This window comes from Bufo gargarizans, chromosome 2 (genome assembly GCF_014858855.1).
Source record: "Bufo gargarizans isolate SCDJY-AF-19 chromosome 2, ASM1485885v1, whole genome shotgun sequence".
Classification (NCBI taxonomy): Eukaryota; Metazoa; Chordata; class Amphibia; order Anura; family Bufonidae; genus Bufo; species Bufo gargarizans.
The window spans coordinates 30,512,755-30,540,313 of record NC_058081.1 but is presented as its reverse complement, the minus strand read 5'-3'; the positions used below and the strand labels follow the sequence as shown (position 1 = coordinate 30,540,313).

The window sequence follows — 27,559 nt, the reverse complement described above, 5'->3', positions numbered from 1 at the left end:
CCCTTTACCTTAGTAAAAGTCTTCAGGTGGTCATGAAGGGGTTCCCTATTCGCTCTACGCGAAACGACTTATACTTCAGCTATTTTTTAAGTGGGTTGTGAGCATAGCAGAACCATAAGGAAAGTCAGTAAATATGAAGGCAATTGCCACTCACCTGTATATGTTGTGCTCAATAGTACACAACACCGGGTCCTCCTGTTACAGCACGATGTTGGTACAGTACTGAAATAAAGTGTAATAGGCAAAGAACAGGACTTGACCACAGCATTACCTCAAAGAGCCACCCGGGATGGAAATAACCAATATCCACTTTATTGTTGTATTTGTTATGCATTTAGGGCCATTATTGGTCCCTTTGTTGGACAATATTACAACATTGTAATATTATCTGACAAGGGGACCTGTTGTGGTCCCAAAATGCATAACAGATGCAATAATGGAGTAGATATTGGTAATTTCCATCCCGGGTTCCACCACCTACATATAGTACTTTGGAAGGTACTGCCATGTCATCTTCTTTACTTACTAATACATTTCATTCTATAATTTTATTTTATAGACCAGATTGAATAAGGAGTTTATTGTTAAAGCCACAGGCAAAGGTCAAGGTATCATGACGGTAAGGTCCTTTCTTTCAGTCACATAACACCATTTCTGAATCTTAACTATTGGCTAAATACAACCCTGAAGAATTTAACCATATTATCTGTGAAACAAAAAATCTGAGGAGTGAGAGAAGTCAAAATGGTCTCCCCTGCCATTTTATAGCCCATAGAGAGATCATTACAATGAGAAGGTTTACATATACTACCCCTAAGGTCCATCCACAGAAGAATACTGAGTAGAGCTGAGTAGAGCTGGCCCCATGCCAAAATCAAAACAAGTGATTTGGTAGTTTCAGTCACCTATAGGGAAGTAGATCCAAAACACAACTCCTCAAGGAACTGGTCACAAAAAACTCAGCACGTTGGAGTTCGTGGTTCAGCTCCAAGCTCCCTTTCCTTTACATGTCCAATGGCTATGTGGTCAACAGCCGGTATAGAGGGAAAATCATGGTCTCCAGCAGGGAATCTATGAAGAGGAGTATGGTTTACTTTTTTTTTTTAAACCCTTTTAACTTTAAAACCAAGCACTGTACATGTATGGAAATTGGTGCTGGGTTTTAATCTGGAGCATCATATATATATGGCTTGAACATAAACATTAAGCACTGCCACTGTACTATGTGCTCTGTGCTTGGAAAGATACCAGCAGCTGGCTGCACTTTCCAGAGCTCTAGGGAGCGCAGCACTTCCCTGAAACTGCTGATCGATGGGGGTGCCAGGACTCGGACCCCTGCTGATCTGAAAATGATGACCTGTCCTGAGGATAGGTCATCATTAGCTATCACTGGATAACCCCTTTAATGCTGTCTAGCAGAAGCAGGCCGAATCCCCAGATGTCTTGGGCATGATCACTGGGTGTCTTGGGCAGAGCAAAGCTGCTGGGTCTTAGCAGACCCTGATCAGCTCTGCTTTGTTCAATGCACCCTAGAAGGTGCGGTTTTCCCCTGAAGTTTTTTGGTTGCCCACGTTGCAGTGATATAGTGCAGAAAAAATTGTAAATGTACCCCAGAGATCTTTTAATGAGCTTCTGGGGGACATATTTTGGTAAACAATTTTGGTAGCGCAAAATCAAAAAAAAGTGTCTGGTCATTAAGGTCTTCTTTTACATTTTCAGGCCTGGTCATTAAAGGGGTTAATTTTTTTATTATTTCTGTCTTATTCTCCTCTGGCTTCTTAGGTGGTGTCCATTTACCATGCTCTTGAGTCAGAAAAGGAAAAGGATTGCCAAAACTTTGATCTTTCAGTTACAGTTAAAGACCTACCACAGGGTAAGTATATAGTGCAAGGACAACTACCCCTTTCTCCCAAACTGACCTAAAATGTAGAGTTCATGGACTTGTCACAGCAGGTTTGTAGGAATCTTAGGTCATAATATGGTTAGCACTTGGAGCATAGGCATGCAGGAGGAGACTAGTACTTTTAAGTATACACCACACATATTGGGCATTAGGAGGTAGATTTATCAAACTAGTGTAAAGTAGAACTGGATTAGTTGCCCATGGCAACCAATCAGATTCCACCTATAATTTTTCACAGCTCCTTTGCTAAATGAAACGTAGAATCTGATTGGTTGCTATGGGTAACCAAGCCAGTTCTACTTTACACCAGTTGGATATATCTCCCCCCATAGGTGCTAAGTGTAGATTGAAAATAGAATCCCACTTCTAAATATGTTTTGTATTTCACAGTTAAAGAAGGTGAGTTGCCAGGAGTATCGATTGAGATCTGTGCAAGGTAAGAAATGTTTCTCATGGATCTAATTTATATATCACATATCTATCTAATAAATATCCATCTTTCACATGCAGTAGTGCTTGAAAGTTTGTGAACCCTTCAGAATTTTTCTAATTTTCTGCATAAATTTGACCTAAAATTCTGACACAAGTCCTAAAAGTAGATAAAGATAACCAAATCAAACAAAGGAGCCAAAAATATTAGGCCTGCTCATTTTCTTATTTATTTTTTTGAGGAAAATGATCTAATATCATGTCTGTGAACCCTTAGGAATAGGAGATAATTTGAAGGTGAAATTACTGTCAGGTGTTTCCAATCAATGGGATTGCAATTAGGTGGGAGTGGAAGTTATTTTTTTTAATCCCTTCAGTACAGGAGTTTTTTTATTTTTGCATTTTTATTTTTCTCCCTGGAGACATAATTTTTCAGTCCAAATAGCCGTATGAGGGCTTGTTTTTTGTGGGACAAGTTGCGCTTTCTAATGCCATCATTTAATATGACATACAATGTAGTGGGAAGTTGGAAAAAAATACTAAATGGGGTGATACTGAAAAAAATAATCGAATTCCACCACAGTTTGGCAGGTTTTGTCTCTACAGTGTTCACTATGCGGTTAAACTGACCTGAGCCCTTCATTCCATGGGTCAGTATGATTACAAGGATATCACATTTATATAGTTTTTCTTGTGTTTTAATACTGAAAAAAAATCTTTATATCGCCATATTCTCACCACGTGTCTATGGAGCTGTGTAGACGATGTGTAGTTTTTATTGATACCATTTTTGTTGTGTATGTGACTTTTTATTACAATTTATTAAATTTGTTTTGGTAGGGAAGCAATGAAAAATTTACATTTTTTTTTTTCCATTACGCGATTAGCCAGATAGGATACATATTTTTATATTTTAACAGTTGAGGCATTTGGTACATGCGCATGATCATTATGTTTTTATTTTTTATTCTAATTCTGAGGAAATGGGGGTGATTAAAAATTTTTAGATGTTGAAAAACAAGAATGCTACAATATGCAATACTTTGATTTATTTATTTTTGTTTAGTCTAAGCTCCATTTATGGTTTTCCTATGGAGGCCTGCTACCTGCAGCTGTGATATGCTGGGTCACTTCAGATAGGCACAGCGCATCAGAGAAAAGAAACGACTCCCCCGATCGCCGCATGTGGTCCTAACGAAGTGCGCTCTTCTGGGGGGGGTTGCCATGTAGGGTTAAATTCTTGGAATAAGCATTATTGCCAGTCACAGACATTATCCCTGTGTCTTTGCTGTTTGAAACAGCAGAGACCTGCTGGCTATGGCGCCTGCTGTGCTCGCGAGGCGCATATTTAAAACCCCTCCTTCCACCCTACAAGTATAGCAGTAGGATTCAAGGGGTTAAAGAACAAGAATCTATGAAAGTCTGGTCATCACGCACATGTTTGGGGAAGTGTATCTTGCACGAACAAAGGAGAATTCCAAGGACCTCAAAATAAGAGTTGTTGATGCTCATCAGGCTGGAAAAGTTTATACAGCAATCTCTAATGGTTATTGACTCCACCAATCCACAGTCAGACAGATTATATACACATGGGGGAAATTCAAGACCATGATTACCCTTAGACAGAGTAGTTGACCAACAAAGATCAACTAAAAGACTTTATCACATTAGCTAATGTTAATGTTCACAAGTCCACCATCCAGATGACACTTGGTGTGCATGGGGGGACTTTAAGGAGTTAGCTACTGCTCTCCACAAAGAACATTGCTGCCCATCTGCAGTTTGCTAAAGATAACCTTGGCAAGAATGATGGGTGGATGAGACCAAATTAAAACATTTAGGTTTAAATGAGAAGCATTATGTTTAGAGAAAGGAAAACACTGCATTCTAGCATAAAAACCTGATAACATCTGTAAAGCACAGCAGTGATGGTATTATCGTTTGGGCCTATTTTCCTGGATCTGGTTCAGCAGGGCTTGCCATCATCAGGACAAATGTTCATGAGCTGAATCTCAAGAGAACATGGGTCAAGCAGTAAGATAACAAAGCTAAGCACACAATTCATTTTACCAAAGATTGTTTAAAGATAATAAAGTTAAAGTTTTGGAATGGCCAAGTTAAAGTCCTGACCTAATCCAATAGAAATGTTGTGAAAGAACCTGAAGAGAGCAGTTCATGAAAGGAAACCACTAATATCACAGAGCTGAAGCTGTTGTGTGCAGAGGAATAGACTAAAACTCCTCCAAGCCGATGTGCAGAACTAATCAAACGTTTAGTTTTAGGGCTCTTTCACACTTGCGTTCTTGTCTTCCGGCATAGAGTTCCGTCGTCGGGGCTCTATGCCGGAAGAATCCTGATCAGTTTTATCCTAATGCATTCTGAATGGAGAGAAATCCGTTCAGGATGCATCAGGATGTCTTCAGTTCCGGACCGGAACGTTTTTTGGCCGGAGAAAATACCGCAGCATGCTGCGCTTTTTGCTCCGGCCAAAAATCCTGAAGACTTGCCGCAAGGCCGGATCCGGAATGAATGCCCATTGAAAGGCATTGATCCGGATCCGGCCTTAAGCTAAACGTCGTTTCGGCGCATTGCCGGATCCGACGTTTAGCTTTTTCTGAATGGTTACCATGGCTGCCGGGACGCTAAAGTCCTGGCAGCCATGGTAAAGTGTAGTGGGGAGCGGGGGAGCAGTATACTTACAGTCCGTGCGGCTCCCGGGGGCGCTTCAGAGTGACGTCAGGGCGTCCCACGCGCATGGATGACGTGATCGCATGGTACGTCATCCATGTGCATGGGGCGCTCTGACGTCATTCTGGAGCGCCCCGGGAGCCGCACGGACTGTAAGTATACTGCTCCCCCGCTCCCCACTACTACTATGGCAACCAGGATTTTAATAGCGTCCTGGCTGCCATAGTAACACTGAACGCATTTTGAAGACGGATCTGTCTTCAAATGCTTTCAGTTCACGTTTTTCCAGATCCGGCGTGTAATTCTGGCAAGTGGAGTACACGCCGGATCCGGACAACGCAAGTGTGAAAGAGGCCTTAGTTATTGCTGGACAAGGGGGTCACACCAGATACTGAAAGCAAAAGTTCACATACATATCTTTGACTCGTTTGATTTGTTATCTTTATCTACCTTTAGGACTTGTGTGAAAATGTTATCTACTGTAGTTTTAGGTAAAATGAATGCAGAAATATAAAAAATTCTTAACGGTTCACAATCTTTCAAGCAAATCTATCCTGGAAACATCTGCACTCTTCTAAATGTTGATGTTGCTTTCTGCTATCAACCTCTTATTGTAATCTATCTGTAGACATCTGAAAAACACTGATGCCACCATGTCTATCTTGGATGTTTCAATGATGACTGGATTTGCCCCCGATGTTCAAAGTCTTAATAAAGTAAGATTATTTAAATATTTCTTAAACATCTTTATAAACTCCTTATGAATGAGAAATAACATATTCTTTTCCTCGCAGCTAATGAAGGGAGTGGACAAGTACATCTCCAAGTTTGAGATTAACAAGGAATCAACAGAGAAGGGTACACTTGTCATCTACCTGGATAAGGTATGATATATCAGCTACTGTCAGGTTTGAGATCAGCCATACACAGGTCATCTTCAAAATATAAACCAGGTCCTCAATGCTTGTTTGTCAGTTTAGCTATGGAGCTTCAGGTATTTGGGAACACTTTGCCATGAGATCCAATGATCATTATCACAAATAGTTATAGTAAAACCATATTAAAATGACAAACTTGAAACACTTGATACAAGACCTACATGCCGCTACTGCCATATGTTACTAGTGTAACTTCAATGATCATAAGTTTCTCTAAAACCATTCAGCGTCACAGTGGCCCACCAGAATAACAAGACACTTCATGAATTAGACAATAATCGCTCCAACGGTTAAGCATAAGACAACCCCATTTGGAGGTGGACTTAGAGCCACCTACTTGGTAATTTGCTTGATTGTTATTGGCTGATTTACAAATACTGATGCAATTTAAAGGTGTTTTCCAACTCTCTTTTAATGATGACCTATCCTCAGGATAAGTCATCAGTATCTGATCAGCAGGGGTCCGACACCCGGGACCAGCTGTTTGAGGAGACTGTGGTGCTCCAGAGAGCGCTGATGGTTCCTCACAACTTACTAAGCACAGAGACTTACATTATATTGTGGCTGTGCTTGAAATCGCAACTCAGCCCCATACCCTTAATTGGGACTGAGCTGCTCCTAGGTCATGTGACTGATGACTGTGACATCACTGACCTAGGAGAAAGAGTGCAGTGGCGGACCCCCACCAATCGGATACTGATGACCTAGAAGTATACCCATCAGCATAATAAGAAAACCCCTTTAAGGTGGCTAGGCATATGCTTCTAAAGATTTAAGCTGAACTCTTAGTCCAACACTGCTGCAGCTGCCATTATACGTTATCAAGGGCAGATATAGGCTTCATGCAGAATATACTCACTAAATGTTCTGAAGATGATGAGATATTGAGACTGAGTGGCCAAACCAATGATCCTCATTGAATTGTGATCAGCCTGGAAAATATGGCTTTAGTACTATAGATAAAACTCTACATCAGTTCATTTTTATCAGTTTGTCAACAATCTGTTAACTTCTCTTCTCTTAATTTGAACAGATCTCACACGAACGAAATGAATGCATCATATTCAATGCTCACCAGATCTTTAAAGTTGGTCTCATCCAACCTGCATCTGTCACTGTTTATGACTATTACACCCCTGGTAGGTGATACATTGTCTACTGACCTGATATGTGAGTCTTACATATGCATATATTCATATTTTACATCTTATGGCTTTGTAGAAAACCGATGCACTAAATTTTACCACGTGGACAATGACAGCAAGTTGTTGGGCATGATCTGTCAAAAGGATGTATGTCGGTGTTCTGAGGGTAAGTCCCCAAATAACCGTAACAGAAAAAAGGATTGAATAAGTAAGGTCACCATACAGTAAAAATGTGTGAGCATATACTACCAAATAGGATGAGGCCCGATCTATAAATGTTGTAGTGTTCAGACTATAAGATGCACCTGACTACAGAATTCACCTAGTTTTTAGACAACAAAAAAATGAAAAGAATATTTTATAGTAGCTCAGAAAAAATAGCATATTAACTTTATTCTATCGCTTAGTACAATTATATCAATACCAACTATGTATAGGTTTTTATGTTCTATTACAAAAAACACAAAAAAGCAACCCCACACACATGAAAAATCTGATTGATGGTAGGGGTTGATTATATTTTACCCCTCCCCCTGTGGTCACGTACAGTTATACAGGGACCTACACTTTCCCTCCTTTCCCCCATCTCTGCTGACTGACATAGGAGCTGGGTAATGTGAAGCTATTTCAACTTGCTCTATCTCAGGCTGTATTGCAGCTAGAAATGTAAGTCTTGTTTAAAGCTAAGGAACTATGCGTTAAAAGAAGAGTGTGATCATAGTGATGGTTTCTAAGGTTTTGTGGGCTGTATAGGGAACTAATTTGACCTGTTCTATTTCAGGCTGAATAACAGCTAGAAATGTGAGCCAGTTCTTGTTTGAAAGCTTAGGTTCATAGCCTTAACACAATATCTCACATTTCAAACTGTTATAAAGCCTGAGATAGAGCTCTTAGTAGCTAATGATTCCCCCTGTCATTGAGCTATAAGATGCCGGAAATTTTTAGCAAGAACATTTCTTGGTAAAAGGTATGTCTTACAGTCTAAAAATAAGGTAGTTAAAATACTCTAAGGATTTATGATAAGCAGCCACAATTTGGTTAATTTGGACCATTTTCACACTAAAAAAATTTAATACATCTCAGCAAGCTAGCAAAACTCTTGACATGCTGCAATTCACAACACAGCCACTGAGTGACCACATATAGACACATATACTGTAGACATCTTGTGACAGAGTATTGCAGAATCATATTTTTTTAATTAAAGAAGTTCATCTCCCACCAACATCTAAGGATAAGATGAGCCAAGGAAAATGGTATAGACAGACACATTGTATATGTTACCAGCTGTAAAATATAAAATTCATTTATGCAATAAAATATATTTGTCATTGTAGATTTACCCAAATGAGGTTCAGCAGTATGGTTCTGACATTGACCTCTAACATTCTAAACAAGGGATGCTCAACCTGCGGCCCTCAAGCTGTTGTAATACTACAACTCCTATTATGCCCTGCTGTAAGCCAATAGCTGTACACTGTCCGGGCATGCTGGGAGTTGTAGTTTTGCGACAGCCGCAGGTTGGGCATCCCTGTTGTAAACAATGGAGGTGCAATCAATGGGTCCCCCACTGATTCCAAGAAGGGCCATCAGTGAGAGAGGGGATATATATGGGTGGTAATTGGCTTTTCACATTACTTTTCACATAAAAGTTACAACAAAAAAGTTTGGATTTTTTAAAAATAAAATCCTTTTGTCAATTACAATGTTTTTAATTGGCATAAAACAATAAATAAACTAGACATATTTGGTATTGGTGCATCTGTAATGACCTGTACCATAAATTGAACACATTATTTAGCCCATACTGAGAACGTCATACATTTTTTTTATAAATAACATAAAAAAATCCAAATGGCTGTCTTTTATTTATTCGACACAATAAAAAGTGATCAAAAATTTGTATGTACTCCAAGATGCCACCAATGAAAACCACAAGTTGTCCTAACTAAAACAAGCCCTCATACACTATTTTTATCATTAAGTGTTTTATTGTACAAAAGTAGACAAACAAATTAAGATAAAATATATACATTTTGTGGAATTCAGTACAGTCACTAACTCACATTATCCCCACTAAAACAAAAAAAAAGCATATACAAACAATACATAATTTATACACCGAAATGATGATAATTAAATCTGCATCTTATCTTGTGAAAAACTGATCACTGATAATGGCAAAATAAAAAAAAAGTTTATACTTTCAAATGTGGAGAAGACAAAACTCAAAAAAACATTCATTGTGAAGTCCATCATACATAGGCCACATCTGTACATGATTAAAATATAGGAAAACCAAATCTTAAGTGTTGGCTTCTAGATCTTCTGACATTGATTTAATCTGGATTTTGTCTTTTAGAGAATTGTTTCTTGCAACAGCAGCTGGAAGGTAAAATTGGGGCAGTAGAACGAATGAACATGGCATGTACACCAGGAGTGGACTATGGTGAGGAGCACATACTCTCTTCTGTACAGATTTGTCTCCTTGTAAAAATATGAGGGCGTCTGGTGATCAATCTAAACTCCTATTAATTCTATGTTACTTCCAACATTTCTAGTGTACAAGGCTAACCTGGTCAAGATAGAGAAGAACAACAACTTTGATAACTATGAGATGAAGATAATCAGCATCATCAAGCAAGGTAATCCCAGGAGAAGATAAGTGTCAGGAGAAAAATGTACATCTGAGGATGTACTATAAATGTATGTAATTAGTACAATGTAGAGATGAGTCAAACGATCATGATAACTGCAGCTCACCCAGACACATTTTAGTAGCTCGGTATGGCACTCATTTACTTTATTATCACGTGGAAGTCAGGGATATTTGGAAGGAGTCCAATCACCATAGTGAATGAGGACAGAGAAATGTCCAGTCACTATGGCACTTGGGAGCAATGGCCCCAGCCACTATTATTGACAGGGAAAGATAGTGTCATGTCTAGATGGCTTTTGTGGCCACCATTGGGATGCTACTGCTCTGAGCTGTTGCGTTGGCTTGGGAACCTGCAGCAAATTGGATATGGCCCCAGCAAGAATAGCCCAAAGTAAGAATTTGTACAGACAGAAGAACTCAGCCTTCCTGGCAAGTGTTTTAGAGTCTTTTGTGCTGTTGTTTTTTATTGGAGAGGCTGACATTACCCAGAACTTAGATATTTTTATTTCTGTGTTGTCTCAGTGGTGTGATGATACTCCTCGCAGTGTTTGTGTGCAGAGCCTGACCCTTACAAGTGTGTGATCATAGTCAGGCTCGGACTGGCCCACAGGGGTACAGGTGAATCCCCCCGTAGGCCCATGAGCAAGGTGGGCCCCTAGTCTCTCCCACCCCCTGCACAAGTGGCACATAACACAGTAGACTTACTGCGCTACATACGTTCAATGTACAGCACCTCAACCAGCCTATGTTCATAAAAAAACTGGATAGATTATTAAAGAAACTTCCCAGTTTATTATTATAGACACGATCAGAGCTGAGATGACTTCTAGCTATTGAGGAAAGCTACCAGTGTCCTCTTCTCCCCAAGATCTACCTTCTCAAAGTTGCTACAGTGACCCCCATATTCATTCATATGGTATCATCTTGCTGCTGTGTGAGCAGGTAATGTTTGAATGTACAGTGGGCCCCCAAAATAAATTTTACTGGTGAGCCCTAAGCATCCTAGTCCGACACTGATCATAGTGGTCCGACTCCTGGAACACCAACTATAATGCTCTGTTGCAAGAGAATGAATCTTAGCTGGGGCCTGAGATGTAGCACCAGTCACTAGGACGTAGGCATAACTGTATCTACATGAGCTCCTTAATTCTACCGACTGGTGGAGATCCACACCCAAAAATAGACTACGGTCAGCCACACATGAAAGAAGAAAATCATTATGTCCAAACCTGGCATTAATATCTACATCAAGTCACATGTGTATCATGGCTTCCGGAACCATTGCATAGCGGATGCAAATGGAGCCCATCAATTGAGAATGTCTAAACTCTGTTGTTGTGTCGGATCTGATAGAATTGGTGGTGGAGCTACAAAAACATAGGTGTATACCCTCATTGGGTTGATGTATTATTCTCCATGTTTTTTCCCATTATTAGGTACAGACGAAAATGTTTTGGACAAACAGAGGAATTTTGTCAGTCACATAAAATGTCGCAAAGCCTTAGATCTGAAAGAAGGTCGAGATTACCTGATCTGGGGAATAAGAACTGACCTTTGGAACCAGCCATCTGGGTGAGTGATAGCGCTTACATTTTCCGCAGCGTTGTACAGACATTGTTATCACATTGGTCCCTTCACAATTGGGACTCATAATCAAAATTTCAAATTGACCTATCTGTATGTGTTTTCAAGAGTGGAAGGAAAGCAGAGCGCTTTGGAAAAACCTATAGAAACTCTATGCAGAACTTCTTCTTGGTCAGATTGGAACACAGGCTCCAAGCACTACTAGGCAACAATACCATATTGATCTAAAGAATAGCTCTTCTCGTGGAGCAGACAAACCTGCAGAGGGTTCATTCAGCAGAGATCAGTCTGTGTAGTACATAGCTATAAAACTGAAAAATCCCCTAAAGGGGTAGTCCAATGTCTAGGTGTAGGACCTGTCAAGGAAAGCATACTTACCTGCTCGCAGATGCTAGGTTCCGGCTCCATGTGGACACTGTTGTCACTGCAGTCATATGCCACTTGGGGGATACACCACTGCTGTGGCCAGTCATTGGCTGCAGCAGAGCATGTGACCCCCGACCGTGACGTAAGTTTACATGCGGGGACCAAAGCACAGTGAAGACAGAGGTAGACCCACAGAGCTCGAACCAAGCATCGGGGAGGGAGTAAATAGGCCAATCTTGACAGGTCCCACTGAGAGGCGGGGTTGTTTCAAACTCACTTAAATGTTAAATGTTGTTTTTAATACTTTATATATTTTTTGTTTCTGCAGACAGATATTACTGCAACATGTGTTTGGTTATTGATTAGGAGGGGGCTTAAATCCTGTATTATACTCCAGAGATGCACTCACTATTCTGCTGGTGCAGTCACTGTGTACATACATTACTTATCCTGTACTGATCCTGAGTTACATCCTGTATTATACTCCAGAGCTGCACTCACTATTCTGCTGTTGGAGTCACTCTGTACATACATTACTTATTCAGTATTGATCCTGAGTTACATCCTGTATTATACTCCAGAGCTGCATTCACTATTCTGCTGGTGGAGTCACTATGTACATACATTATATTACTTATCCTGTATTGATCCTGAGTTACATCCTGTATTATACTCCAGAGCTGCATTCACTATTCTGCTGGTGGAGTCACTATGTACATACATTATATTACTTATCCTGCATTGATCCTGAGTTACATCCTGTATTTCTTTTATTAAAATTTTAAAAACAAACAGATAAATAAATATATAAAACAGAGACCAAACCAACCATACAGGACATGATGCTCCTCAGCGCGGCGCAGACAGCACCGGTCCAGCCCACTCGCCACAGAACACCAGCTATGTACAATATTTACAATACCTATGTACATGTACTAACCTTCCTGATCCGGTTGCACCTACCTACACTTAACAAATACAGAAGTTAAACTTACAAAGCCCACCCACCACCACCCCAATGCAACACACAATTTATTTTATTTTTTTATATTATATATATATATATTTTTTTTTTTTTTTTTGGGTCCCTGAGCTGGTCCCGCATCCCATGCCCCCAGTACATGATAATAGACGTCCATGAACCAGCCCAGGATTTTCTTATATGTCCCAAAGTCCCCAATGTTCCATGGAACCCTCCCCCCATTTACCCACCACCCAACCTAACACTACACCCGACAACTCAACCTATACAAATATATATAGACATAAAGACATATAAACTACATTACATAGTACATTACATAGTAGACCTTAACCTCACCACCCACCGTGAGGCTTTTCAGCCACACACAACCCATTAAAGCCCAAGTTTGGCGCCTGCAAGCCCTATGTCCTCATACAGCCACCAAAACAAAACAAAAATCTACAGTGTCAGCTTCAGCCCACCACCGGGAGGGGAGACAACAGGCTAGGGTACCCTAAAGGCAAAACCCCTCCAGAGGAGAGAGGCTCTACCCGCCCCCAACCTCTCGTACTCCAGAGAGCGCACCTTCACCAGGTCTCCGAGAATGTTCCTAACCACCTCATCCTCGGGGAGGATTTTGCGTTGCGTCGAAACTAAACACCGTGCATGCCACGTGTAGTACCTGACCACTGAGCTGACTAGGAATAAAGTGCAAAGGTCCCTACCACCCAGGTGTCTGAATGCTCCATAGGCCCATTCCGCATAGGAGAGAGTGACCAGCCTAGGCCAGCCAATGGAGGTCCCCACCCTGGTGTAAACCTCTGTGTTAAAGGGACAATGAAGCAGGAAGTGGTCCATGCTTTCCAGCACACCACCGCACTCCTCACGGGGACACCCCCTGTCCTCAGAGCTCCTACACTTCAGATTGTCCCTCACACACAGTTTCCCATGGAAGCAGCGCCAAGTCAAGTCAAAGAACTTCAAGGGGATCCTATTGGAATTTAAAAGCCGTAACCCAACCCTCAGATCCCGACCTGGGCAGTCCCTGAGGGCCAGAGGTTTCTGGAAATGGGTCAACAGAACCCTCTGGTCAAGGAGTCTCCTTGACTGAGTCCTGATTTCCCACATCCCCAGACCCCACCGACGTAATACCTTCAGAACCAGGGCAGCATAAGCCGGGAGATGCCCATGTGGTGTGCGGAGATCCTTCACTTGCCCCCCTGTCTCCCATTCCTGGAAGAAAGGCCGAAACCATCCCCGACAGGAGGCTACCCACAGAGGAGCCCTCTCTTGCCAGAGGTTCGAGAGATTAATCTTAATAAAGATGTTCACCAGGAACACCACAGGGTTGACCATACCCAACCCTCCTAGTCTCCTCGTACGGTAAGTAACCTCCCTCTTGACAAGGTTCAGTCTGTTTCCCCATAACATCTGGAAGAACAGACTGTAGACCCGAGTCCAGAAAGGTTCCGGCAAGACGCACACACTGCCCAGATATAACAGCAAAGGGATCAGGTAGGTTTTGATAATGTTCACCCTTTCCCTGAGGGTTAAAGACCAACCCTTCCACTGGTCCACCTTCTGAGCGGCAATCTTAAGCCTGCTATCCCAGTTTTGATGGGGGTAATCCCCCTGGCCAAATTCAATGCCGAGGACTTTTGTAGATTCCTGGGGCTCTGGAAGGGTGTCCGGGAGATCAAAACCAGGATCTCCACCTCCCAGCCAGAGACTCTCACACTTATCTCGGTTGATCTTGGACCCAGATGACTCTGAGTAGCGCTCTACCTCAGACAGTACCCACTCTGCCTCCCCTCTCGAAGACACAAAGATAGTTACGTCATCAGCATACGCCACCACCCTCAGTGTAGTCTCCGGAGCCGCCCGGTCCATCCCGATGCCCGCCAACGGCCCACAATCAACCCCTCTAAGAAAGGGATCGATCGCGAACACGTACAAAAGCGGGCTCAGAGGACAACCCTGGCGAACCCCAGATCCCACCCCAAAAGGACGCCCAATCCAACCATTCACAAGCGGGAAACTCTCTGCCCCTGCATACAAGGTCTTAAGCCAATCAACAAACCCCCCGGGCAGGCCATATCTCAGAAGGACAGACCAGAGGTACTCGTGGTTAACACGATCAAATGCTTTTGCCTGATCCAAGGACAGCATGTACCCCTTCCAGTGACCTGCCCTGCCCTGCTCCACGGCCTCCCGGACACTGAGCACAGCACTAAAAGTACTGTGGCCGGGAACAGAGCAATGCTGGGCCCCAGAAAGGAGCTGGGGTGCAAACTTCACCAGCCGATTAAATAGCACCTTTGCCAAAATCTTTCTGTCCACACCGAGGAGCGCTATGGGACGCCAATTCTCAATGTGGAAAGGATCTTTACCCTTTGACAGGATGATCAGGGCCGACCTCCTCATTGACTTTGGTAGAGTACCCGAGGAGAGACACTCATTTAATACCTCAGTCAAGAGGGGAACTAAGGTGTCCTTAAAGGTCTTGTAAAACTCAGATGTTAAGCCATCCGGACCAGGTGATTTTTTGGGAGCAAGCCCCTCAATCACCAGACTGACTTCCTCTTCACTGATCATTTCCGTCAAACCGTCAAGAGAGGGGTCTACCCCTGGTTCAGGGACAGTTTCAGTCAGGAAAGCCGATATCTTATCACGATCAAGATCCCTCCTTGCCATGAGATGTGAGTAAAAGGATCTGACAACCTCCAGGATCCCTGATCTGGACCTTCTCAGAGAACCCGTACTATCAATCAGTCCTGACACAATCTTACTACTCACTGACATCCTGCAGTTTTTGTAAGGGTCGGGCGAGCGGTATTTCCCGTAATCCCTCTCAAAAACCAAAGATGCGTGCCTATCGTACTGACACCTCATAAGCAAAGACTTCACTCTGGAGATTTCCTCACGGCTACCCCCAGTCGAGACAAGACGTTCGAGTTTCCTCCTCAGGCCCTGATACAGGCGATACTTACTCAGACTCCTGAGGCTCGAGAGCTGGCGGAAGAATCTCCCCACCCTTTCCTTGAAGATCTCCCACCACTCAGACTTACTGCCGCAGAGATCCAGCAATGGTACCTGGCTCTGAACGAAATCCTCAAAGGACTGTCTTATCTCCGCTTCTTCCAAGAGAGACGAATTGAGCCTCCAGTAGCCCCTTCCCATTCGGGGGGTCTCTGCAACATTCAGAGAAAACAAAATCATACAGTGGTCGGAGAACTCCACCTCCACAGCGGACACGGCTGAAGAGACGGCTTCCTCCTTTAAATAAAACCTGTCTATTCTAGACCTACAACTAGCCCTATGATAGGTGAACCCCGGGTGGCCTGGGGTGTGCCGGATGTGGACATCCACCAGACGAGCCTCACTAGCTATTTTATTAAGCGCAATGCTGTCGTAAGTCAGCTTGTCCCTGGAACCTCCCCTATCCTGGGGCCTCGTGACAGTATTGAAGTCCCCTCCAAAGACCACCTGCCGACTTGTAAAAAGATAGGGCTTGATCCTCATGAAGAGACACTTACGGTCCCACTTGGACTGGGGACCATAGATGTTAATTAGACGAAGTTCTTGTCCCCTCATGAGGACATCCAGGATCAGGCACCTCCCCATTTCTAATTCCATAACCCGTCGGCATTCTACCGGTGCAGTAAAAAGGACTGCCACCCCGCTATACGGCTCGGCCGCAAGAGACCAGTAGGAGGATCCGCGTCGCCACTCCCTTTTAGCTTTAAATACAGATGCCAAATCTGGCAGCCTGGTCTCCTGCAAAAACAAAATGTCAGCTTCAACCCGGCTGAAAAAATCAAAGGCCGCAAATCTAGCCGTATCTGACTTAATGCTGGCGACATTAATGGACGCCAGCGTCAACGGAGTGAGTGCCGCCATCATGGGTGATTGAATTAGATGGCTTTCTTTTCCCACTGCCCCCACCAACTTTTTCATCAGATGATGGCTTACCCCTCTTCAAACAAACAGATGTGTCCATTTCACCTCTGCCCTTGTGCTCTGACTCCAAGCCAGCCCCCACCCCTGAGGACATGTTTTCCCCAGTAGAAGGAGGCTCGGCGTCCCCCGCAGGCCCAGGTGTCACCGCGACTCCCGAAACCTCCCCACCGGCTCCCTCCCCTGAGGAGGGGGAGGTGTCACCAATGGCTTGGAACCGGTTTGAGAGACTAATCAGAGGGGGGTTGGTTGTACCTTCCTTTGGCATCTGGCGGGTGGGAGAAGATCTTAAATCTCCCTTTTTCCCTGTACGTTTATTACCCTGCTTTTGCCATCCCCCACTTCCCCCGTCATGGGGGGATAATGAGGAGATGGCACCTTCCTCTTCCTGGATCCTCCTAATTTCCTCATCCAGCTCACTGTCCCTTTGGGCCTCAGCAGTAGCAGCAGTCTCAGGGGTGAGATCAGGGGTCATCCCAGCTTCCCCAGTTGCCTGAGGTTCCCGGGATTCACCCATCTCCCTCTCCCTTCGGCGATTTTCCTGACGCCTCAGTTGGGCAGGCGTCTTTTGCTTACTTTTCTTCCCTGGCCCCTCTGTTCCTTCACTTCTGCCAGCCCCTGCCCCAGTAGAATTGGCCTCACGGCTTCCTCACGCCGGGGCATTGACCGCATTGGCAAAGGAATGAGGGCAGCGACTGAATGAGTGACCTAAGTCACCACACAGGTGACACCTAATCTCTGCACATGATGCAGCGAGGTGGCCAATCTCCCCACACAGCGCGCACTTCTGTACAGTGCAGTTAGCACTGAAGTGTGTGGGGCTGCCGCATCTGTGACAGAGCTTCGGCTGACCCTGGTAGAAAATCTGGATGCGATCCCTTCCAAGGAAGGTGGCAGATGGTATGTGAGTAACTGTGTTTCCTAAAAGCCTAAGTTTTACCATGAACGTCCAGGCCCCAGACCAGATGCCATGTTCATCCCTGTTCTTCTTGGGAACCTCCACCACCTCCCCATATCGGCCGAGCCACGTCATGATGTCAATACACGAGAGTGACTCGTTACGGGTTAGAACGGTCACCCTCTTCACATTGTTCTGACGAGACACTGCCTGGACGGCAAAATCTCGCCAGCTGGGCTCGTCCTTTGCCATCTCATAGTTCGACCAGAAGAGCTCAAGTCCCTCCGGCCGAACAAAGCTGACATCGAACTCAGGGGTCCCATAGGGATGTATCAAGGCGTAGATGTCTGTCGCCTTGAAGCCCATCTTTAGAAGGAGCTCAACAACTTCTGATCTTGAAGGACATGTATCACTGCCCCTCCACCTCAGACAGACCACATTCCTACGGAGAGCACCCTGCCCAGCTGTCGGGAGGGACCACGTGGTCTCCCCGCTCCTTTGCTCTCGGAAGGCTGAGAGGCCATGCCTATCTATCCAAAAGGATAGATCAACCTCCCTCCCCTCTACATTGATTGTGCTCTCCCCTCTCTTTAGAGCCTCCAGAAGACGCCGCTGCAAAACGCCGTCCCCAGAGCCAGAGGACAAGGAGGGTCCCCTACTCACCCCGGCCGTGACAGTAGCAAAACTGCGCACAGGGGCTGCCACAGCCGGGGGGGCAACCGGACCAGGTTCCACACCCTCCCCGCTTACCAAAGACCCTCCACCACCCACTTCCATATCTTCCATCCCCAAACCAGCCTTACTTACAACAGATTCTGCGACCTCCCTTCCTTCCCTCCTAACACCATTCACTCCACCATCCAAACCCCCAGACATATTTTTATTAAAAATAATTTTCTGCCCCCCACCTGCTCCCTCACTCATACTGGCTGAACCGGTGTGTTTTGGTGTAATTATTGGTACCTCAGCATCACTGGGCCCTGGGGTCGGAGCTGCCCCCAAAAGACAGACCACAGCCCCAACCCCACTTTTATCATTGCCCTCCGCTTCCTCAGTACCACCATTTACAACTTTTGGGCGCCGCTGATCCATTACCGGGTGCCGCTGATCCAAACGCTGCTGATCTGTTCTTTCATGGCGCCGCTCATCTGGACCAGCAGCGCCAATACAAAACAAAGGCTTTGGCCTCAGTTCTTGACCTTCATTGGGAGGCGTAACCGTCATAGCTCCGACAGCTCCTTCATGCCTCTGCTGGCCCGAGGGAACAGCGTCATCAGCGGTTGGAGCCATCGGAGCTCCTGCAGCCATCTGTGGCGTGGAGCCACCCCCTCCTCCCATCAGGGAGCAAACTCCAGCGCCAGAGATTTTTCTCTCATCCTCCGCAGTAACCTTCCTGTCCGGCTTTTCAGCCGGTGTCGCACCAGCTCCATCCCCGTTACTGCAAACAGAGACGGAGCTCACCACCATATCGGATACCTCGCTCTCCCCTCTCTCCTGCACCGAGTCCACTGCAGGACACGGGCTGGGCTGAGAAGAGGGGCTAATACAGTGAGCCGGCCCTGCGGTCGACCCGGGGGTCCCAGGGAGGGGGGTGTATACATATCTTACCTGCTCCTGGAGCTTGGTCTTCTTAGCCTTTTTCTTTCCTTCCCCAGGCGTCTCCGGTGGCAACTCATCACCAAAGCATAAGTCCTGGAAACGCATTGGGGACTCCAGGAGCTGGATCTCCTCCACTAGGGCCCCTCCCGGGCCGCAGGTCTCATACTCATCCCCCGAGCCGCAGCTGGGTGACCTTGCTATTTGGCGTGCAGGGGGCCCACTGTACGGAATCTGCTCCTGCAGGCTGCCAGGTGGATCTTGCTGGTCATCATCATCATCCTCCTCCTGCACGACTGGTTCCTTCTCCACCTGGCTGTCAGGCTGCTGCCCTATCTGCCCCTTCTCCTCCGCCATCTTCCGAAAACGTTCCTCGTTTAGGAGTTTTTCCTTAAACGGGCCGCTTTTATCTCGGAGTACAGTCCGCCTTTGCTCAATCTCGCCAATGTCAGCTTGTAGCTGCTTTATTTGGCTCTCCAGCCCCTGCTTCTTCCTCTTTGGGGCCACTCCAACACAAGACCTCAAGCCGCGCAGCTCCTCCCGGAGCCTCCTCAGGGTCTTAGTCGCGTCTTCGTACTCACGGAGGTGGCTCATGACCCGGGATCCGTAGGTGGAAATGGACTCCCGGGCCCTCAGTACGCCCCAGCCTTCCTCCTCAAGATCTGCTTCACCTCCGTGAACACTCGGCTTTTGCTGGGCCCCGGAAGGGCCACTCTCACCCATGCTGGCATTCGGGTCCTCCTTAGCGGATCCAGCCTTGCGGCTCTTCCTACTACCCTCAGACTCAGGGGAGACAGAAGCCACATTACTGCGACTCCTGCCAGATCTTCTTACCCCTGAGTCCTCCATGCAGGCCAAACGCTGGCTTCTCCTGTCCCCTGAAGGCCTGCCGCTGGGAACAGGAGCCTGGGGCTTGCTTCCCTCGCTCATGCCTGAGAACCCACTCTCCCCCTGGGGAGGAGAGAGCCGGCCTCAGGTGGATAGATTTTCCTCCAAACGCTCAGGAGCAGCAGCAGCAGCAGCAGCTACACACAGCCACAGGCGACCACACCCACAGGTAATCGCAGCTCAGGAACAGCTGGTCCAGAGCTGCACTCACTATTCTGCTGTTGGAGTCACTCTGTACATACATTACTTATTCAGTATTGATCCTGAGTTACATCCTGTATTATACTCCAGAGCTGCATTCACTATTCTGCTGGTGGAGTCACTATGTACATACATTATATTACTTATCCTGTATTGATCCTGAGTTACATCCTGTATTATACTCCAGAGCTGCATTCACTATTCTGCTGGTGGAGTCACTATGTACATACATTATATTACTTATCCTGCATTGATCCTGAGTTACATCCTGTATTATACTCCAGAGCTGCATTCACTATTCTGCTGGTGGAGTCACTATGTACATACATTATATTACTTATCCTGTATTGATCCTGAGTTACATCCTGTATTATACTCCAGAGCTGCACCCACTATTCTGCTGGTGGAGTCACTGTGTACATACATTACTTATCCTGTACTGATCCTGAGTTACATCCTGTATTATACTCCAGAGCTGCACTCACTATTCTGCTGGAGGAGTCACTGTGTACATACATTACATAACTTATCCTGTACTGATCCTGAGTTACATCCTGTATTATACTCCAGAGCTGCACTCACTATTCTGCTGGTGCAGTCACTGTGTACATACATTACTTATCCTGCACTGATTCTGAGTTACATCCTGTATTATACTCCAGAGCAGCACTCACTATTCTGCTGGTGGAGTCACTGTGTACATACATTACTTATCCTGTACTGATCCTGAGTTACATCCTGTATTATACTCCAGAGCTGCACTCACTATTCTGCTGGTGCAGTCGCTGTGTACACACATTACTTATCCTGTACTGATCCTGAGTTACATCCTGTATTATACTCCAGAGCTGCACTCACTATTCTGCTGGAGGAGTCACTGTGTACATACATTACATTACTTATCCTGTACTGATCCTGAGTTACATCCTGTATTATACTCCTGAGCTGCACTCACTATTTTGCTGGTGCAGTCACTGTGTACATACATTACTTATCCTGTACTGATCCTGAGTTATATCCTGTATTATACTCCAGAGCTGCACTCACTATTCTGCTGGTGCAGTCACTGTGTACATACATTACATTACTTATCCTGTACTGATCCTGAGTTAAATCCTGTATTATACTCCAGAGCTGCACTCACTATACTGCCAATTAGTATTAGGAACAGTACTGGACACAACCCTCACATCTTAATGGAGTTTTTATAATGCAATGGATTAGTTAGGGGCCTTTTACATGGGCCAATAATCGTCCAAAAGGAAAGTGTGTTCCTGATCACTGGGCCATGCAAAATGCTAATTTGTCAGCTAATCAGATGTTTTATTCTGGCAAAAATGACCATCTCCCTGTTACACCAGGTTGTACTTCAGACAAAAGGCAAACTATATGAGAGACAAACATTCAGTTTGCAATGGTCCATGTAAAAATGAGCATCAGGGCATTACATAAAAAGACCCTTAGTTTTTTCCTGTATCAGATTACATTAGTGCCTGGTATAAATGCAACAAACCTGGGAGGATAGAAGTAGTAGTATGGTAGTAGTCCTCACTCTCGCACACCTTGCTCTCTGTGCCGTAATGGGAGAGGTGCACTTTTTCTTCCCTTCGGGCCACACTCTGATTTGGAGGTACGTGGGGTGCACTTAGTGATGGGGTACAAGGCAGGGCTCCTTCAGAGTAACAAGGAGTGATGATACGACAGAGTGCAGGCAATGAAGAGGCTGGATTTGGCGGTAACCACTCCACTGGACTTTACTGAAGCAATTGAGGCAGATGATACACATAGACAACTGCAGAGCAAGCTCAGTCTCTCTGGATTACATGCAGAGTTCTCCAAAGGCTGTATATGGGGATATAGGCCTTACAATAAATGCCTCTCTGAGTCTCTTCAATTAATCAAGCAAATGTCCTAATTCGGATAAGGGGTGCAAAGTCTCTCTCACAATAACTTCTCACTTTAAGTGTAGCACTACACAGCATAACTGCAGGGTGTAGTCCTTCAAAAGATGATCCGTTAATCTCAGTAGTATGGCAGGGTGCCTGAAGCTTCTACACAACCAAATGCAGTAAAGTCCATAACCTCATTACATGTGTTAGCTTTCACTGACATTTTGTCCATGCACTGTCCCCTTGTAATTATTATTATTATTATTATTAATTATGTATTTTATGCACTTATATAGCAGTACTATATTCCCTAGCGCTTTACAGACATTAGCATCAAGCTGTCTCCAATGGGGCTCACAATGTAAGTTAATGGCCCTTTATAATGGCCCTCAGTTTTTGGAAAATTTCAGTGCTACTTTCTAAGAGGCTGGCGCTGGTCTTCACTCACTTTTTTGGTCACTGTCAGCTTGCAGGACTGCTGTAACCCTGTCTGATGCTTCTCTCTGGCACTAGCTTGCAACCTTTGCTGCTCATACATCAGCTGCTAGCTGTAAATTCTCAGCTACAGCTCCCAGCTCAAAAGGTGGGGCCAGCCCACATCTAGCAACTGAGTTGAGGCAAGGCAAACTAACTATTTCTACCTTATACAGCCTATGGGACATAATACACACAGCAAAGTTACACAACCCCATTTAGCAGTGAACCACCTGGTCACTGCAGAAAGGCAACACTTCCTAGCATGCATATGATCAGCTCTAGGCAAAGGCTGTACAGCTCTGAAGCCTACAGAATGGAGCTCTGGACTGTAACACATATGGTTTATAATGTACTATAGATTTGAATACGATCACATAAATATATATGTTATAAATGACGTTTTTCTTTTCTTTCAGCTATTCTTATATTATTGGGAGAGATACATGGATCGAATGGTGGCCAAACGAGAGAGAATGCCAAAATCGGGAAAACCTTAATCAGTGTAACGATTTCTTTGAACTTGCTGAAAATCTGGAGATTAACGGATGTTCTTCATAGAGCCCTGAACTGTAAAATCCCCTCCACCTTTTTTCTATTTTCACTCTAGTGCTGAGATCCAATGTGATATTTTATATGCCAATAAACTTTTATAGCTATTCCTTGAGGTCATCTTATTGAAAAATCTTCAACTTCTGCTGAGAAAGTTTTTACACCCAAGTTTTGGAAATACAGAGAGTAAGAGGCTGGGAAGCTATTCTAGAATCTATAGGGCCAGTTATATGTATACTAGCAGAAGGACCCGGCTTCACATGGGTATATTTCATCTATTTCATTTTAATGTTTGTGCGTGAGGTTAAAAGATAGGTAATTGGTATATAGTGGCTCATCCTTCCTTACACTACGGTGGAGGTGCTCTGTTTTTTCTGTGACTAAAGAAACTAAAATGGATAAATTCAAAGTGAAAAACTCACCATCTGTATAGCAAAATTTGTATGTAAAACATCACATTTATTAACATAGAGTACACAAGAATTATAAGTAAACGAGTATAAATAAAATATCATATAAAACACCATATAAAAATAGCCCTTTAAATGTTCAAATAAAATTGACACTCAGAATTGAGAAAGCTCGTTGGAAGAACGAGTGAAATGTTTTCAAGAAATCTACAGTAAGTCCAGATGCCTTGATTTATTCTTTACAGGTAGGGATGAGCGAACTCGAACTGTATAGTTCGGGTTCGTACCGAATTTTGGGGTGTCCGTGACACGGACCCGAACCCGGACATTTTCGTAAAAGTCCGGGTTCGGGTTCGGTGTTCGTCGCTTTCTTGGCGCTTTTGTGACGCTTTCTTGGCGCTTTTTGAAAGGCTGCAAAGCAGCCAATCAACAAGCGTCATACTACTTGCCCCAAGAGGCCGTCACAGCCATGCCTACTATTGGCATGGCTGTGATTGGCCAGAGCACCATGTGACCCAGCCTCTATTTAAGCTGGAGTCACATAGCGCCGCCCGTCACTCTGCTCTGATTAGCGTAGGGAGAGGTTGCGGCTGCGACAGTAGGGCGAGATTAGGCTGATTAACTCCTCCAAAGGACTTGATTATTGATCGATCTGCAGCTGTGGGTCATTGAGCTGCTGAAATTCAATTGCTCACTGTTTTTAGGCTGCCCAGACCGTTTGTCAGTCACTTTTTTCTGGGGTGATCGGCGGCCATTTTGTGTCTTGTGGTGCGCCAGCACAAGCTGCGACCAAGTGCATTTAACCCTTAATGGTGTGGTTGTTTTTTGGCTAAAGCCTACATCAGGGTGAAGCTGTCACACCAAGTGCATTTAACCAGCAAATAGTCTGTTCATTTTTTGGCCATATACTACATCAGGGGCAAGCTGCGCCCGTCACCGAGTGCATTTAACCCTCAGTAGTGTGGTTGGTCAAGCTGTCACACCAAGTGCATTTAACCAGCAATAGTCTGTTCATTTTTTGGCCATATTCTACATCAGGGGCAAGCTGCGCCCGTCACCAAGTGCATTTAACCCTCAGTAGTGTGGTTGGTCAAGCTGTCACACCAAGTGCATTTAACCAGCAATAGTCTGTTCATTTTTTGGCCATATACTACATCAGGGGCAAGCTGCGCCCGTCACCAAGTGCATTTAACCCTCAGTAGTGTGGTTGGTCAAGCTGTCACACCAAGTGCATTTAACCAGCAATAGTGTGTTCATTTTTTGGCCATATACTACATCAGGGGCAAGCTGCGCCTGTCACCAAGTGCATTTAACCCTCAGTAGTGTGGTTGGTCAAGCTGTCACACCAAGTGCATTTAACCAGCAATAGTGTGGTTATTTTTTGGCCATATCCCAGTCTAATTCTGTCAGCAAATCCATACCGGTCACCCAGCGCCTAAATACTAGGCCTCAAATTTATATCCCGCTAAATCTGTCGTTACCGCTGTACTGTTCTGGCTGGGCAAGTTATTTAGTGTCCGTCAAAGCACATTTTTTGTTCTGGGTTGAAATACAATTCCCAATTTAGCAATTTCATAATTTAGTGGTTTCTGCTGTATCAGAGCTATTTGAAATCTATCCCTAAAAGGGTATATAATATTCAAGGTGCACATAGGGTCATTCAGAATAACTTCACACACGCTACTGTGCATTTCCAAGTCTAATTCTGTCAGTAAATCCATACCGGTCACCCAGCGCCTAAATACTAGGCCTCAAATTTATATCCCGCTAAATCTGTCGTTACCGCTGTACTGTTGTTGCTGGGCAAGTTATTTAGTGTCCGTCAAAGCACATTTTTTGTTCTGGGTTGAAATACAATTCACAATTTAGCAATTTCATAATTTAGTGGTTTCTGCTATATCAGAGCTATTTGAAATCTATCCCTAAAAGGGTATATAATATTCAAGGTGCACATAGGGTCATTCAGAATAACTTCACACACACGCTACTGTGCATTTCCAATTTTAATTCTGTCAGTAAATCCATACCGGTCACCCAGCGCCTAAATACTAGGCCTCAAATTTATATCCCGCTAAATCTGTCGTTACCGCTGTACTGTTGTGGCTGGGCAAGTTATTTAGTGTCCGTCAAAGCACATTTTTTGTTCTGGGTTGAAATACAATTCCCAATTTAGCAATTTCATAATTAAGTGGTTTCTGCTATATCAGAGCTATTTGAAATCTATCCCTAAAAGGGTATATAATATTCAAGGTGCACATAGGGTCATTCAGAATAACTTCACACACACGCTACTGTGCATTTCCAATTTTAATTCTGTCAGTAAATCCATACCGGTCACCCAGCGCCTAAATACTAGGCCTCAAATTTATATCCCGCTAAATCTGTCGTTACCGCTGTACTGTTCTGGCTGGGCAAGTTATTTAGTGTCCGTCAAAGCACATTTTTTGTTCTGGGTTGAAATACAATTCCCAATTTAGCAATTTCATAATTTAGTGGTTTCTGCTATATCAGAGCTATTTGAAATCTATCCCTAAAAGGGTATATAATATTCAAGGTGCACATAGGGTCATTCAGAATAACTTCACACACACGCTACTGTGCATTTCCAAGTCTAATTCTGTCAGTAAATCTATACCGGTCACCCAGCGCCTAAATACTAGGCCTCAAATTTATATTCAGCTGAATTTGAATACAATACATTGGGCCAAATAATATTTTTGTTGTTGTGGTGAACGATAACAATGAGGAAAACATCTAGTAAGGGACGCGGACGTGGACATGGTCGTGGTGGTGTTAGTGGACCCTCTGGTGCTGGGAGAGGACGTGGCCGTTCTGCCACATCCACACGTCCTAGTGTACCAACTACCTCAGGTCCCAGTAGCCGCCAGAATTTACAGCGATATATGGTGGGGCCCAATGCCGTTCTAAGGATGGTAAGGCCTGAGCAGGTACAGGCATTAGTCAATTGGGTGGCCGACAGTGGATCCAGCACGTTCACATTATCTCCCACCCAGTCTTCTGCAGAAAGCGCACAGATGGCGCCTGAAAACCAACCCCATCAGTCTGTCACATCACCCCCATGCATACCAGGGAAACTGTCTCAGCCTCAAGTTATGCAGCAGTCTCTTATGCTGTTTGAAGACTCCGCTGGCAGGGTTTCCCAAGGGCATCCACCTAGCCCTTCCCCAGCGGTGAAAGACATAGAATGCACTGACGCACAACCACTTATGTTTCCTGATGATGAGGACATGGGAATACCACCTCAGCATGTCTCTGATGATGACGAAACACAGGTGCCAACTGCTGCGTCTTTCTGCAGTGTGCAGACTGAACAGGAGGTCAGGGATCAAGACTGGGTGGAAGACGATGCAGGGGACGATGAGGTCCTAGACCCCACATGGAATGAAGGTCGTGCCACTGACTTTCACAGTTCGGAGGAAGAGGCAGTGGTGAGACCGAGCCATCAGCGTAGCAAAAGAGGGAGCAGTGGGCAAAAGCAGAACACCCGCCGCCAAGAGACTCCGCCTGCTACTGACCGCCGCCATCTTGGACCGATCACCCCAAAGGCAGCTTCAAGGAGTTCCCTGGCATGGCACTTCTTCAAAAAATGTGCTGACGACAAGACCCGAGTGGTTTGCACGCTGTGCCATCAGAGCCTGAAGCGAGGCATTAACGTTCTGAACCTTAGCACAACCTGCATGACCAGGCACCTGCATGCAAAGCATGAACTGCAGTGGAGTAAACACCTTAAAACCAAGGAAGTCACTCAGGCTCCCCCTGCTACCTCTTCTGCTGCTGCCGCCTCGGCCTCTTCTGCTGCTGCCGCCTCGGCCTCTTCTGCTGCTGCCGCCTCGGCCTCTTCCTCCGCCTCTGGAGGAACGTTGGCACCTGCCGCCCAGCAAACAGGTGATGTACCACCAACACCACCACCACCTCCGTCACCAAGCATCTCAACCATGTCACACGGCAGCGTTCAGCTCTCCATCTCACAAACATTTGAGAGAAAGCGTAAATTCCC

General features: G+C 44.8%; 1 protein-coding gene across 1 annotated transcript in view; it reads left to right on the top strand.

The window, feature by feature from the left end:
* Window positions 1-23,240, top strand: part of C3 (complement C3) — a 68,574-nt gene extending 45,334 nt beyond the window's left edge. The window contains exons 31-41 of the mRNA XM_044278751.1: window positions 560-619; window positions 1,783-1,873; window positions 2,294-2,339; window positions 5,649-5,736; window positions 5,815-5,904; window positions 6,992-7,097; window positions 7,180-7,269; window positions 9,466-9,552; window positions 9,665-9,748; window positions 11,199-11,334; window positions 22,999-23,240. Of these exons, the coding sequence (XP_044134686.1) occupies window positions 560-619; window positions 1,783-1,873; window positions 2,294-2,339; window positions 5,649-5,736; window positions 5,815-5,904; window positions 6,992-7,097; window positions 7,180-7,269; window positions 9,466-9,552; window positions 9,665-9,748; window positions 11,199-11,334; window positions 22,999-23,140 (1,020 nt within the window). The 3' untranslated portion in view covers window positions 23,141-23,240. The remainder of the gene's footprint in view (window positions 1-559; window positions 620-1,782; window positions 1,874-2,293; window positions 2,340-5,648; window positions 5,737-5,814; window positions 5,905-6,991; window positions 7,098-7,179; window positions 7,270-9,465; window positions 9,553-9,664; window positions 9,749-11,198; window positions 11,335-22,998) is intronic.
* Window positions 23,241-27,559: the final 4,319 nt, after the last annotated feature.